Source organism: Salmo salar, chromosome 22 (assembly GCF_965601325.2).
Source record: "Salmo salar chromosome 22, fSalSal1, whole genome shotgun sequence".
NCBI classification, from domain to species: domain Eukaryota; kingdom Metazoa; phylum Chordata; class Actinopteri; order Salmoniformes; family Salmonidae; genus Salmo; species Salmo salar.
The window spans coordinates 22,178,715-22,193,233 of NC_138312.1; the positions used below are offsets into that span (position 1 = coordinate 22,178,715).

A 14,519-nucleotide genomic window follows, 5' to 3' on the forward strand; every position below is an offset into this window, starting at 1 on the left:
GCCAAGACCTAAGAAAAAAAATTGTAGAGCTCCACAAGTCTGGTTCATCCTTGGGAGCAATTTCCAAATGCCTGAAGGTACCACGTTCATCTGTACAAACAATAGTACGCAAGTACAAACACCATGGGACCGCGCAGCTGTCATACCGCTCAGGAAGGAGACGCTTGAAAAGTGCAAATCAATCACAGAACAACAGCAAAGGACCTTGTGAAAATGCTGGCGGAAACAGGTACAAAAGTATCTATATCCACAGTAAAAGGAGTCCTATATCGACATAACCTGAAAGGCCGCTCAGCAAGGAAGAAGCCACTGCTACAAAACTGCCATAAAAAAGCCAGACTACGGTTTGCAACTGCACATGGGACAAAGACCGTACTTTTTGGAGAAATGTCCTCTGGTCTGATGAAACAAAAATAGAACTGTTTGGCCATAATGACCATTGTTATGTTTGGAGGAAAAAGGGGGAGGCTTGCAAGCCGAAGAACACCATCCCAACCGTGAAGCACGGGGGTGGCAGCATCATGGTGTGGGGGTGCTTTGCTGCAGGAGGGACTGGTGCACTTCACAAAATAGATGGCATGATGAGGAAGTACAATTATGTGGGTATATTGAAGCAACATCTCAAGACATCAGTCAGGAAGTTAAAGCTTGGTCGCAAATGGGTCTTCCAAATGGACAATGACCTCAAGCATACTTCCGAAGTTGAGGCAAAATGGCTTAAGGACAACAAGGTCAAGGTATTAGAGTGGCCATCACAAAGCCCTGACCTCAATCCTATAGAAAATTTGTGGGCAGAACTGAAAAGGGGTGTGCGAGCAAGGAGGCCTACAAACCTGATTCAGTTACACCAGCTCTGTCAGGAGGAATGGGCCAAAATTCACCCAAGTTATTGTGGGAAGCTTGTGGAAGGCTACCCAAAATGTTTGACCCAAGTCAAAACAATTTGAAAGCAATGCTACCAAATACTAATTGAGTGTATGTAAACTTCTGACCTACTGGGAATGTGATGAAAGAAATAAAAGCTTAATTAAATCATTCTCTCTACTATTATTCTGACATTTCACATTCTTGAAATAAAGTGGTGATCCTAACTGACCTAAGACAGGGAATTTTTACTTAAATGTCAGGAATTGTAAAAAACTGACTTTAAATGTATTTGGCTAAGGTGTATGTAAACTTCCAACTTCAAGTGTATATATAATGAGATCATGTGACAGATCATGTGACACTTAGATTGCACACAGGTGGACTTTATTTAACTAATTATGTGACTTCTGAAGGTAATTGGTTGCACCAGATCTTATTTAGGGGCTTCATAGCAAAGAGGGTGAATACATATGCACTCACCACTTTTCCATTTTTTTAAATTAATTTTTTATTTGAAACAAGTAATTTTTTTCATTTCACTTCACCAATTTGGACTATTTGGTGTATGTCCATTACATAAAATCCAAATAAAAATCAATTTCAATTACAGGTTGTAATACAACAAAATACGAAAACGCCAAGGGGGATGAATACTTTTGCAAGGAATAGTTTTGAAAAGCCAACTGACATTTACTCCTGAGGTGCTGACCTGTTGCACCCTCTACAACCACTGTGATTATTATTATTTGACCCTGCTGGTCATCTATGAACATTTGAACATCTAGGCCATGTTCTGTTATAATCTCCACCCGGCACAGCCAGAAGAGGACTGGCCACCCCTCATAGCCTGGTTCCTCTCTAGGTTTCTTCCTAGGTTCTGGCCTTTCTAGGGAGTTTTTCCTAGCCACCGTGCTTCTACACCTGCATTGCTTGCTGTTTGGGGTTTTAGGCTGGGTTCCTGTACAGCACTGTGAGATATCAGCTGATGTAAGAAGGGCTTTATAAATACATTTGATTTGATTTGCAAGGCACTGTTTCATACCATTCCCCTTTGTGCTTCAAGGGCAGAGGGGATGGAGCAAAGGACGCACACACACACACACATGTACACACACACGCACACACACACACACACACACACACACACACACACACACACACACACACACACACACACACACACACACACACACACACACACACACACACAAACACACACACACACACACACACACACACACACACACACACACACACACACAACTGCACTTAAAAACATACAGCACAATTCATTTTCAGGCTGATCGCTTTCACAGAGGTGAGAGGCACACGGGTCTGGCAACACATTGAGCTGGAGGTAGAGAAAGTCTGCAGTCTTGATTTGATGGAATTGTGTCATTTGTCAGTTGTGACACACAATGAGCTATGAGGAAGAGTGCTGGATTGGAACGTTCCCTTTCTATTGGGCTCCTTGAGGAAACATGATGCTAGCACATTGTGATTGTGCTTTCCTTGTGTCGTACAGTTTTGGAAGCACTGAAGTACACGCATATATGCACGCACGCACGCATGCATGCACACACGCATGCACGCACACACACACACACACACACACACACACACACACACACACACACACACACACACACACACACACACACACACACACACACACACACACACACACACACACACACACACACACATTGTGTGTAATGCAGCAGGGGCAGAGGAGTAGAGTGAATAGGTGGCATATGGCAGGTCCCTCTACAGGCCCACCGTTATTCTGCCTGTCTTCACTCTGCTCCCCTCCTCTCTTCTCCTCTCCTGTTCTGTTCATTTCTCCCCTCAGCCTGACGGATGCGCCCCCAGAAAATGTGCACAACAGCAGCTTTCAAGGACACACTTCTTATTGCCTGTGTACATTACAGTAATGTGTGTAGGTGCATGTACAGTGTTTGTGTGTGTGTTGGGGGAATGTATGTGTGTGTCTTCATTTTCTATATTGACATTAAAACTAAACGATGGGGACGGCAAGCAGCCAGAATGGTGTGGTCATGCAGTTCGGACAGATGCTAGCTGACTGTGTGAGAGGGTCGCAGGAGACGTGAAAGTGTGTAACCACACTCCGTGCTGTGTAGGGAGACATGTTGTACTGGAACCAGTAATGAGCCAGTAAAAGACTGGCCACTCGTGGGCCTCCCAGTACCGTATGGTAGGGGAGAAACACTCCTCGTTTGTCCCAAACCAACAGAGAAAATTCCAGAATGGCAGAGTCAGGATATGTTGGATTGTACCTCAGGGATTCTGAGGCATTGACATTTTGGTATGACCAAGCATTCATTGGAAAGCAACAATGTGCTCCAATCTTTGAATACAATTTTACTCAAAAGGCTCCTTAAATGTCTAAAAATAAACACTTTTATGCTATTCACCTTGGTGTTACTTTGAATAAGAAGCATGTGGATTGGACTGTAACCAGGATGCGCAGTATCAAATCATGTGTGTGGTCTTGCCTTACCTTTGGATGCCTCTGTTCCGTACGGGTTGCCCAGGCTGTCCGTCAGGTCAGGTAGCCAGGCATCTCTGACTGCGGACTTGAAGACGTCACGGTTGTCAAGACTCTGGATTGGCCGGAAGTTGCTCCTCAGGTATTCCACAGACTTCACATGGTCCTGCTGCTCTGTGGTGAAGATGGAGTAGAACGCCTCCAGCTAAAAGAGATATAGAAAGAGAGAGGTAGAGAAAGAGAGAGATAGAGATAGAGAGATGAAGACAGAAAAACACACACCTTATTAAGGAGGAGAGAAATGACCATAATACATGTTGAGGATATTGAAACCTCTGACATCATGTGAGGTGGAAAATTGGATTCATGAGCTGATTTGTTTTGTTCATGGCATCTTTCAAGCAGACAATGCCCAGTGAGATCCTATTTTCCTTTGCCCATACATGTGTAATGCTGTAATCTTGTTCCTAGCTGAGAGTCTAAGAGGCGTGAAGGGCCAAGCTAGCCCAGCCTAATCAGGGGAATAGCGTTCATGAAGCAAACAGAAAAACATGAACAGCTGTCCCCCTCCTCTCCTCTCCACAGCCCAGAGAAGAACCACCACCACCACAGAAGAACCACTATCTGACCAGGAGCAGGGACCCAGGAAATAATCTGAATAATCTGCCGAGCGGTTTCAGAGCTGCTTAAGATGATGAGCGCAAAGTCTGTCCGTCAACATCATGATGACACGCTAACGGCTACAGAAACAACATGAGCTGAGACTGATCATGTGAAAAACACACAGTCGATTTAGAGCGGAAAAAAAGCGGATAGAGAAAGAGAGATGTAGGGAGGGAAGGTCTCATTTCCTCAGTGTGTGATTTGGTCAGGGAGTGGGAGTGAGGTTGTGGGATAAACAAGCAGTCGGTATGGTTACAGAGAGAGGGTTGGAACACTTCCCTGTCTGCTCGGCTCTGTGTGTGTTTACTAAGCAGACTGAGACTGGAGACCTGGGGAATACTCAGCTCAATGACTACCCCCTACAGTGGCTGTGGAGGGTGTGTGTGGGTGTGTGTGTGTGTGCACCACAGATTTCTCTCATCTGACACTGTAGGGAAGATGTATTCCAGCAGAATAGTAACGTATCTTCCATTCTTTAACAGGCCACATGTGATGTCCCTTAGGCTGAGCCCTTCTATAGGCTGCATTGGCCATCATGGCTGATCTGCTAAACATCAGTAGCCTCCAGCCCTGGCACAGACAGCACAGGCTCAAGCCAGGCCGTGTCGAAGCAATACGCTGCTCTCCACCAAATCTCTTAATCAGACTAGAATCTGCTAATCCCTAATATGGCAACACCCTCCTGAAAAAGCAGCTTATTCGGGTTGAAATCTCTTCCAGGCCTGCCAGAGGATTTCTGTCTTTGTGTGGAAATCACAGTGCGATTGGAGACTAATCCTTCCAGGAGTGACGCCGCACACACTCACGCAAACACACACACACTTCTGTGACTAGTGAGGAAGGCATCTGTGATGGGGAGAGCAGAGGGTTAAGTGGCCTGGCGTGGCACACACTCACACAGTCCAGATGTTACAAGTGGAAGCATTTTAGGCGGAGCTGTCGCTATGGAATAGCTGAGCATCGATCTGCTTTAAAAGCCACCCTTAAGCTACATCTGTCACTCCCAATGACCTACTTCCACCACTGATCAAGAACAAAAGACTGAGATGGAGGGAGAGAGAGAGGAAGGGTGAGAGAGAGAGGGAGGGAGAGAGATGAAGACATAGACAGACAGGGGAGAGGGAGTGCACTGTGTCTTCTTTCCATGTTCTTTCATCTTGGCCAATGATGTTTTCTTCAAACCTCAGGACAGGGAAGGTGGTAACAATAGACTTCAAAGTCGAGTTAAATCAAATAAAAAAGATTGACTAATGGTCAGGGGTAAACATCCGGAGGATAAAGGATAGGAACGGTAATGATAAAGGATCAAAGTGACAGGAAGGAAGGACATGCTGCCTGGATGGATAGAGCCCCTGTAAGTCCCTGTCCTGTTCATCAACACGACTCAAACATCTCCCTGATTTTCCATCACCTCTCATGTGTCGATCAGGGTAGCTAGCTAGGTCTCCGCCTCTCAGGAGAGTCTACAAAAATACTTCTTATACCAGGAAGCTCTGTAGAGGTGCTGTGAAAACCCCCATTGTATATTCCATATATATCCCAGAACATTATTCATTGTTGACTGGATCTCAGGCAAAATCAAATAATCCGAAAGGTCAGGCTCAGAGTTCCTCCATGCTGCTTTTCATCTTCTCTACTCTGCCTCTCTGCTCTCTTCTAATTCAGAGGATGACAACAGACAAATCCCCTCTACTCTGCTATGAGACACCTGCTGTCTTCTGGTGAAGAAGCACCATTCACCTTGAGCTCCCATAAACACGCTATTGTAAAACTTGTCTGCCATTTATCATTGTATTCAAGAGTAAAATAACATCTTTAAATGATCCTACTACAGAATATGGTAATGTACCCCATTAGAAACTTTGTTCATTTTACAGTAGGTTATAATAGCGAAGGTATGCCTATCTTCTTCTGGCTGTGTGTGTGAAGAACAGTTTTTTCGAGCTGTATGCAGACAGTGAATGTAATGCTGGTTTTATACAGGTTTTAAGTGTATGTGATAGTCTTATTGCTAGCCGTACTGTGCATGCAGCTGCTGTGACCACACACCTTTCTGCTAGCTATTAAGGGTGCATAGACCTATGTACCAGTGTGCCATTTTGCATTCAGCAGTAGGGTAAGCTCTATGTAGCAGCCAGAATGTGATTTAGCCAGACAGTATGTAAGGGGAATATGAAGCTGACTAGCGGTGAGCTAGTGGTATTCAAGTGGTATAAAGCTTTATGTATGAGTGACCTATCTCTGTGTGGGCCCAGAGCCAGCGCCTCTCCTCCACAGCTTTTGAGCTGTCTGGTCCTTGACTAAGCTTTGGCAGATAAACACGGTCTGCCACCGAGCACGCTCACAGGGGGCAACGCTCGACCACCCCTCAACACCACAGCCCACACATTCCCTCTCTCACAGTCCTTTTCCTCCTCTTCCTCTCCTTCTTTCTCTCTTTACCTCTCCATCTCTCGCCCTTTTTCTCTCCTCTCTTCTTTCTCCCAATCTCTATTTCTCTCTCTTTCTCTCTTCCTCTCCTGCTGTGTCCCCTTAGATAAAGCCAATACTTGTTCCACATTTGGCTTCTTCCAGCCGCACTCTTAAGTAAACTCATTTAGCCTCATTAGAATGTAAGTTTGACAAATGTTCCCTGGACTGTTGGGGAGGAGAGAAGGACCCAGCGAGGCCAGAAACTGCACCCTCACATTACTAGCCATGTTTGTCTCAACCCAGTCCCAGATACAAACATCACACATTAGGTATGTGAGGAAATTACAGCTCCTGGAAGAAGGAGGCCATTAGTCAAAGGAAAGAAGTCAGTGTGTGTGTGTGAGTGTGAGTGTGTGTGTGAGTGTGAGTGAGTGAGTGAGTGAGTGAGTGAGTGAGTGAGTGAGTGAGTGAGTGAGTGAGTGAGTGAGTGAGTGAGTGAGTGAGTGAGAGAGAGAGAGAGATAAAGTGACTCACCTGTTTGTAGGAGAGGAACACAGGTCTATTGAAGACGATCCACTCTACCACCTTGCTGCAGGGTGGGGTGGTGAGAGAGCCTGTGTAGCGATAGTAACTCCCCAACGATGACGGCAACAGATCCCTCAGAACAAAGGGCTCCAGGAAGGTTTCTTTCTCTGGGGGAGAACAAGCACAGTGACACAAGGAATCAGTATTGACCATTCAGTCACATCACATACAGCCACTATAAACATGTAGTATATCTCTATACTACGATGCTTGGGAATGAGAAAATATCATTTTTGATTGGAATAGACAGGGTCATGGGGATTTAGGTATAACCCTCTAGTACTGATGTAAGTCGCCTAGTTTGGCTGCCATAAGGATTATTCAACCAGGCCTGAGTCAGAGCTGCTGTGTGTAACCACTGGATCTGGCCCCAGTGTCCAAGGCTATATCAGAACCCAATGGACAACTCAAGCTTGACACAAATACCCCTCTTATAGCTGATCAATCCCACTGAGGACAAAACCGCCCATTTCCTTCCAAAATCCTTTTGTGATGGCAATGCTTACCAGTCAAAGACAACAATGGCATTCACACTTTGCCCAGGATAGAGATAAAGAGAGAAGGCAAACCTCTTGTGCCATAACTTTTCATGACCAACAATGAGGAGTCTACCCCCAACCCCTCTAAAATAGATTTAACAATGTAAATAACCTCCAAAGATGTGACGAGGAAACAAAACAAAATGGCTGTATGAATCCTCCTGGCCCACATTTTCAATACATAACTAAACTGGGAATCCTATTGAGCAGGGGTGAAAAAGGGGCTTAGCGTGCTAGCAATGCACCACGGAGCCGCATCAGATTGGACGTGAATGGGAGAGCTGGGGGATTAAAGCCACTGCTGGAGAATAGAGGACAGATAGAAGCAGGCACAGTAGCAGGGAAGGCACTATACTACTGCTTCTACCACAGCTGTACCACTAGCTAGGTTCAATGCTGTACTGTAGTCTACTGTACAGTAAGCTATTTCAGCCTTTATAAATTCATTTCCAATCAGGGTTGGAGAGTGCCGAGTCAGTGGAGACTTCAAAGCCACTGTGAGACGCTGAATTAATGGACTTGTAATGCCAGTGAGGAGCGGGGAGTTCATTTCAGCACTGTCACAGGAGACCACTGAGAAAGAACGCTTCACTGAGCAAACACTGTCTGACACTGAGCTAACACTGGACAAGGTACATCTACTGTACATACAGTACATGCAAGAGAATACAATGACGTACAGGGTTAAGGAAGTACAGTATGTCACCTCATCAGCCCCCCTCTCCTTTATCTCCTTCATATCCAGCATTAAGACACCACTGTATCATACAGCTGGGACTTATTAGTAGATACTTGAATCACTCCTAAATCTTCATATTATGCCCCAGTACCTTTTCACAGCTAAAATCCCCACGTCTTCAGACAGAAAAAAAGTCTGTGGCTTACTGCATATCTCAAATCAAATCAAATATTATTGGTCACATACACATGGTTAGTAGATGTTAATGCGAGTATAGCGAAATGCTTGTGCTTTTAGTTCCAACAGTGCAGTAATATCTAACAAGTAATCTAACAAATTTACGACTACCTTATACACAAAAATGTAAAGGGATGAATATGTACATATAAATATATGGATGAGCGATGGCCGTGCGGCATAGGCAAGATGCAGTAGATGGTATAGAATACAGTATACAGTGAGGGAAAAAGGTATTTGATCCCCTGCTGATTTTGTACGTTTGCCCACTGACAAAGAAATGATCAGTCTATAATTTTAATGGTATGTTTATTTGAACAGTGAGAGACAGAATAACAACAAAAAAATCCAGAAAAACGCATGTCAAAAATATTATAAATTGATTTGCATTTTAATGAGGGAAATAAATATTTGACCCCCTCTTAACCAGAAAGATTTCTGGCTCCCAGGTGTCTTTTATACAGGTAACGAGCTGAGATTAGGACCACACTCTTAAAGGGAGTGCTCCTAATCTCAGTTTGTTACCTGTATAAAAGACACCTGTCCACAGAAGCAATCAATCAATCAGATTCCAAACTCTCCACCATGGCCAAGACCAAAGAGCTCTCCAAGGATGTCAGGGACAAGATTTTAGACCTACACAAGTCTGGAATGGGCTACAACACCATCACCAAGCAGCTTGGTGAGAAGGTGACAACAGTTGGTGCGATTATTCGCAAATGGAAGAAACACAAAAGAACTGTCAATCTCCCTCGGCCTGGGGCTCCATGCAAGACCTCACCTCGTGGAGTTGCAATGATCATGAGAACAGTGAGGAATCAGCCCAGAACTACACGGGATGATCTTGTCAATGATCTCAAGGCAGCTGGGACCATAGTCACCAAGAAAACAATTGGTAACACATTACGCTGTGAAGGACTGAAATCCTGCAGCGCCCGCAAGGTCCCCCTGCTCAAGAAACCACATAGACATGCCCGTCTGAAGTTTGCCAATGAACATCTGAATGATTCAGAGGACAACTGGGTGAAAGTGTTGTGGTCAGATGAGACCAAAATGGAGCTCTTTGGCATCAACTCAACTCACCGTGTTTGGAGGAGGAATGCTGCCTATGACCCCAAGAACACCACCCCCACCGTCAAACATGGAGGTGGAAACATTATGCTTTGGGGGTGTTTTTCTGCTAAGGGGACAGGACAACTTCACCGCATCAAAGGGACAATGGACGGGGCCATGTACCATCAAATCTTGGGTGAGAACCTCCTTCCCTCAGCCAGGGCATTGAAAATGGGTCGTGGATGGGTATTCCAGCATGACAATGACCCAAAACACACGGCCAAGGCAACAAAGGAGTGGCTCAAGAAGAAGCACATTAAGGTCCTGGAGTGGCCTAGCCAGTCTCCAGACCTTAATCCCATAGAAAATCTGTGGAGGGAGCTGAAGGTTCGAGTTGCCAAACGTCAGCCTCGAAACCTTAATGACTTGGAGAAGATCTGCAAAGAGGAGTGGGACAAAATCCCTCCTGAGATGTGTGCAAACCTGGTGGCCAACTACAAGAAACGTCTGACCTCTGTGATTGCCAACAAGGGTTTTGCCACCAAGTACTAAGTCATGTTTTGCAGAGGGGTCAAATACTTATTTCCCTCATTAAAATGCAAATCAATTTCAAAATTTTTTGACATGCGTTTTTTTCTGGATTTTGTTGTTGTTATTCTGTCTCTCACTGTTCAAATAAACCTACCATTAAAATGATAGACTGATCATTTCTTTGTCAGTGGGCAAACGTACAAAATCAGCAGGGGATCAAATACTTTTTTCCCTCACTGTATACATATGAGATGAGTAATGTAGGATATGAAAACATTATTAAGTGGCGTTATTTAAAGTGACTAGTGATAACTTTATTACATCCATTATTACATTTATTAAAGTGGCCAGAGATTTGAGTCTGTATGTTGGCAGCAGCCACTCTATGTTAGTGATGGCTGATGTCTGATGGCCTGGAGATAGAAGCTGTTTTTCAGTCTCTCAGTCCCAGCTTTGATGCACCTGTACTGACCTCACCTTCTGGATGATAGTGGGGTGAACAGGCAGTGGCTCGGGTGGTTATTGTCCTTGATTATCTTTTTGGCCTTCCTGTGACATGTAGGTGTCCTGGAGGTCCTGGAGGGCAGGTAGTTTGCCCCCGGTGATGCGTTGTGCAGACCGCACTACCCTCTGGAGAGCTTGCGGTTGTGGGCGGAGCAGTTACCATACCAGGCAGTGATACAGCCCGACAGGATGCTCTCGATTGTGCATCTGTAAAAGTTTGTGAGTGTTTTAGGTGACAAGCCAAATTTCTTCAGCCTCCTGAGGTTGAAGAGGCGCTGTTGCACCTTCTTCACCACACTGTCTGGGTGGACCATTTCAGTTTGTCCGAGATGTGTACGCCGAGGAACTTAACTTTCCACCTTCTCCACTGCGGTCCTGTCGATGTGGATAGGGGGCTGCTCCCTCTGCTGTTTCCTGAAGTCCACGATCATCTCCTGTGTTTTGTTGACGTTGAGTAACAGGTTATTTTCCTGACACCACACTCCAAGGGCCCTCACCTCCTCCCTGTAGGCCGTCTCGTCGTTGTTGGTAATCAAGCCAACCACTGTAGTCGTCTGCAAACTTGATGATTGAGTTGGAGGCGTACATGGCCACGCAGTCATGGGTGAACAGGGAGTACAGGAGAGGGCTGAGAACGCACCCAATGTAGCCTATGATTTGCATGTGTTGATGGGCACCCACTGTACCATCGTGTTAATTCAAATAGGAAATGAATGAACAAAGGATTTTCAGCGTTCTGTTAAGATTAAATCCAGACAATGCCTTGGGTGTCATTTAATCTACATGCATGTGTTGACTGGCCCCAGCTTAAATCCACTCGCAACATCTATCTCCTGCACAAGAGATATCTGAGCTGTAAACTACACACAGACACACACACATGCATGGTCTCACACAAGCACACACACACAGATACTCAGAACTGTGTCTGTAAGCACTTGGTTTCTCCTGATATGTGTCCTGAGGACGTGTCTTTGCGCCTAGATTCTGTACCTGCCCTTGACGTATAATTAAATATTAAGACTAAGTAACCTAATGGATGATTACTTGAGCAGACAGATTTCCTGTTCCACAGGCCCGTGTGCTTAAAATACCAGCAGAATGAGCTCCGTCGACGCCACATTAATAATACAATTAAAAGGCCTTGCTTTGAGCCACAGGAAACACACAGAGCCATTGAAAACAGTGGATGGCTTCACAACGTTCTCACAACAAATCTTCCTCTGACACTTCAAACAAGGGTTTGTTTGTGCGTCTACGTGTGGATGGATCCCAGGGAACGGGATAGGATGTGTTGCAGTGTTAGGATTTATTTCAGCAGTGGTGGCAACGTCTGTGAGAAGTGTTGGTTGGTTGGGGGGAGGGGAAGGTCTGTGAGAAGGTCACTTCTGGGGCATTCTAACAAAAATGCCTGAAAATGAAATGATGTTCTCTTCTTTTGTTTCATTTTATCTCTTCAACTCAATGACATCACCAGACAATTCTATACTAACCCCAGAGATAATTGATCTAGCGTAACATTACTGTTTCATAGCTAACAATCATTACATTCATCTATTAATAGGGTTGGCTCATAGAGATAGCTAGAGGACGCAACATTGTATCTGTCCCATTATGGCATCTGTGAGCCTGGGCAGTGCTATTGAGGCCATCTCCACTTTGAAGTAGTCAATGTTTTTCTTCCACCACTTCTATGAGTTGGTAAACAAACTGAAAGGGTGCATACTGCCACCTGGAGTGTGTTGTTTGAACAGGTATAAAGCCAATTTGGTGATTTACTGCCACCTGCAGTTATGGAATGTATGCTCAAGAGTATAATACATTAGCTGTTCCCTCCTACTGACCTGGATGGAATTATGTGATCCTTCCTTAATCCAACACAAAGCCACAAATGTCTCATGTTTAGAGGGAGCGTACAATTGGCATGCTGACCGCAGGAATGTCCACCAGGGCTGTTGCCAGAGAATTTAATGTTAATTTCTCTATGCGAAGAAGATGTGTCGCGCTGCATGAGGCAAATGGTGGTCACACCAGATACTGACTGATTTTTTGACCCACGCCCCTACCTTTTTTTAAGGTATCTGTGACCCACAGATGCATATTTGTATTCCCAGTCATATGAAATCCATAGATTAGGGCCTAATGAACTGTAACTCAGTAAAATCTTAGAAATTGTTGCATTATTATTTTTGTTCAGTGTAGTTCCATTTTAGGTTTCTGAAACGATCTGATGGGAATCTGAGGAAGATATGTAACTTGTTGTAACTTGTCCCTGTGATCTTAAAAGTCTCGGAAGAATAAAAAATAAATACTAATAATATAATTAATGTTTTTCAGTGGCGCCATCAATTTAGCAGTGGAGGTGTGGCGCTGCTAATTGAATATAGGGGAAACACTGTGTTGGAAGGAATCATTGTGTAGAATTTAGCATGTGTTTTGCTATTTGTTTGCTGGAAGTTTGTGTGTGAGTTTGTGAGTATGTGTGTGCATGAGAATGCTTAATTCAAATCCATAAATCTTGAGTCTCCCTCCCTCTTACTCCCTCCTCTCCCTCCCTCCCTCCCTCCGTGCCTGTCCCCTCCCCGTCTGGGGGCGGCAGAGCTTAAAATACATCTCTCCATTCACAACTGGGAGACAGCAAGAGACAGGCCTGTCAGCGGGGGAGGAAAGGGGGAGATGAGGGAGGCGGGGGACCCCACGGTCATATCTGTCTCGGATAAAGACAGTGCATATCTCACCCCCCGTCACGCTGCCTGGCCCTGGGCACGCCACAGTCTGCCTCCTCTCTCCCAACCTTAGCTCTTTCTCCCTCTCTTCTCCCGTCACATTCCCTCCCTCCTTTTTGTCTTCCCCAGCACACTCCCTTCTTTCCTCTTCTCTCTATTCACACTTCCTCCCCTTCTCCTGTCCTTCTTCAGAGTCCCTCCTCCTTTATACTGCCATCATCACACTCCCTCTCTCCTGTCCTCCCTCACGTCCCCTCCCATTTCCCGTTTCCCGTCACACTCCCTCTCTCCTCCTCTCTAGTCCCATCATATCTCCTCCCTCTCACCACAGGACACCGCCAGAGCCCTCAGCAATAACACATGGCATCAAAGACAGGAAGACAACGGGACTATCATGGTGACTGTCATTGTGAAATTGACGGTGGAGGATAAGTATGATATTGATGATGATGGCTTTCACTGGTTCCACTAAAAATAACGTGGCAACAAAGATTGTATCATCATCATTATTGTCATTACCATCATCATCACCATCTTGCAATATAGTTCTGCATTGTTTTACGATACAGATATGGCTCTGTCTGTAAGACATTCTTAATGTATCAGTATTTCAAAGTTACACAGTCCTTCTACATCAGTGAGAGCTCAGTGAATCAAAGATCAGAGCAGTCTTTATCTTAGCCTGTCGAGTGCCTTAAGCCTTCACCCTTATAACACAATTCCTGTCAGATTTATCAGCTTTATCTCATATCAGAGTTCAAACAATTACCCAACTATAATCACTACACCAGGGACACACCCATATCCCTCTGGTCTCATTCAGACAAGGCGTGAATTGTCTCTTGCAGATCTGCTAAAAATTGTGGGCAGAACCAACATTAATATTCCTAATAGTTTATTTTGTCTGTCGGGATTCCTGGGGGCAACCTGGGGTATGTTCGATATAATTAGGCAGTTGCAAAAATAATTGACTACCCAATGACTGAAACATGAATGAAAAGGGGATGAGATATTACGGTGTTACATGCAACCTTGCAAAAATAATGTTGTTACCCTCAATAAACAAATGTTGGTCAATGACTGGTCAATTCATAGTCCCTCCTGGAATGATTGGGTGATGGAAGTGTCACTCACCATGGTGGACTACACCCCTCAGACCATGGATAATGGGGTCCACTGCTGGGTTGTCCTTCAGTCCCACCTGACAACAGGAG

The 14,519-nt window shown here is 44.9% G+C and overlaps 1 protein-coding gene across 1 annotated transcript in view; it reads right to left on the reverse strand.

Moving 5' to 3' along the window:
- The window catches only part of LOC106583020 (receptor-type tyrosine-protein phosphatase gamma), a 287,378-nt gene that overhangs the window by 36,785 nt on the left and 236,074 nt on the right, over window positions 1-14,519 (reverse strand). The window contains exons 6-8 of the mRNA XM_014166758.3: window positions 14,440-14,506; window positions 6,986-7,143; window positions 3,389-3,581 (exon numbers count right to left, since the gene is read on the reverse strand). Of these exons, the coding sequence (XP_014022233.1) occupies window positions 3,389-3,581; window positions 6,986-7,143; window positions 14,440-14,506 (418 nt within the window). The remainder of the gene's footprint in view (window positions 1-3,388; window positions 3,582-6,985; window positions 7,144-14,439; window positions 14,507-14,519) is intronic.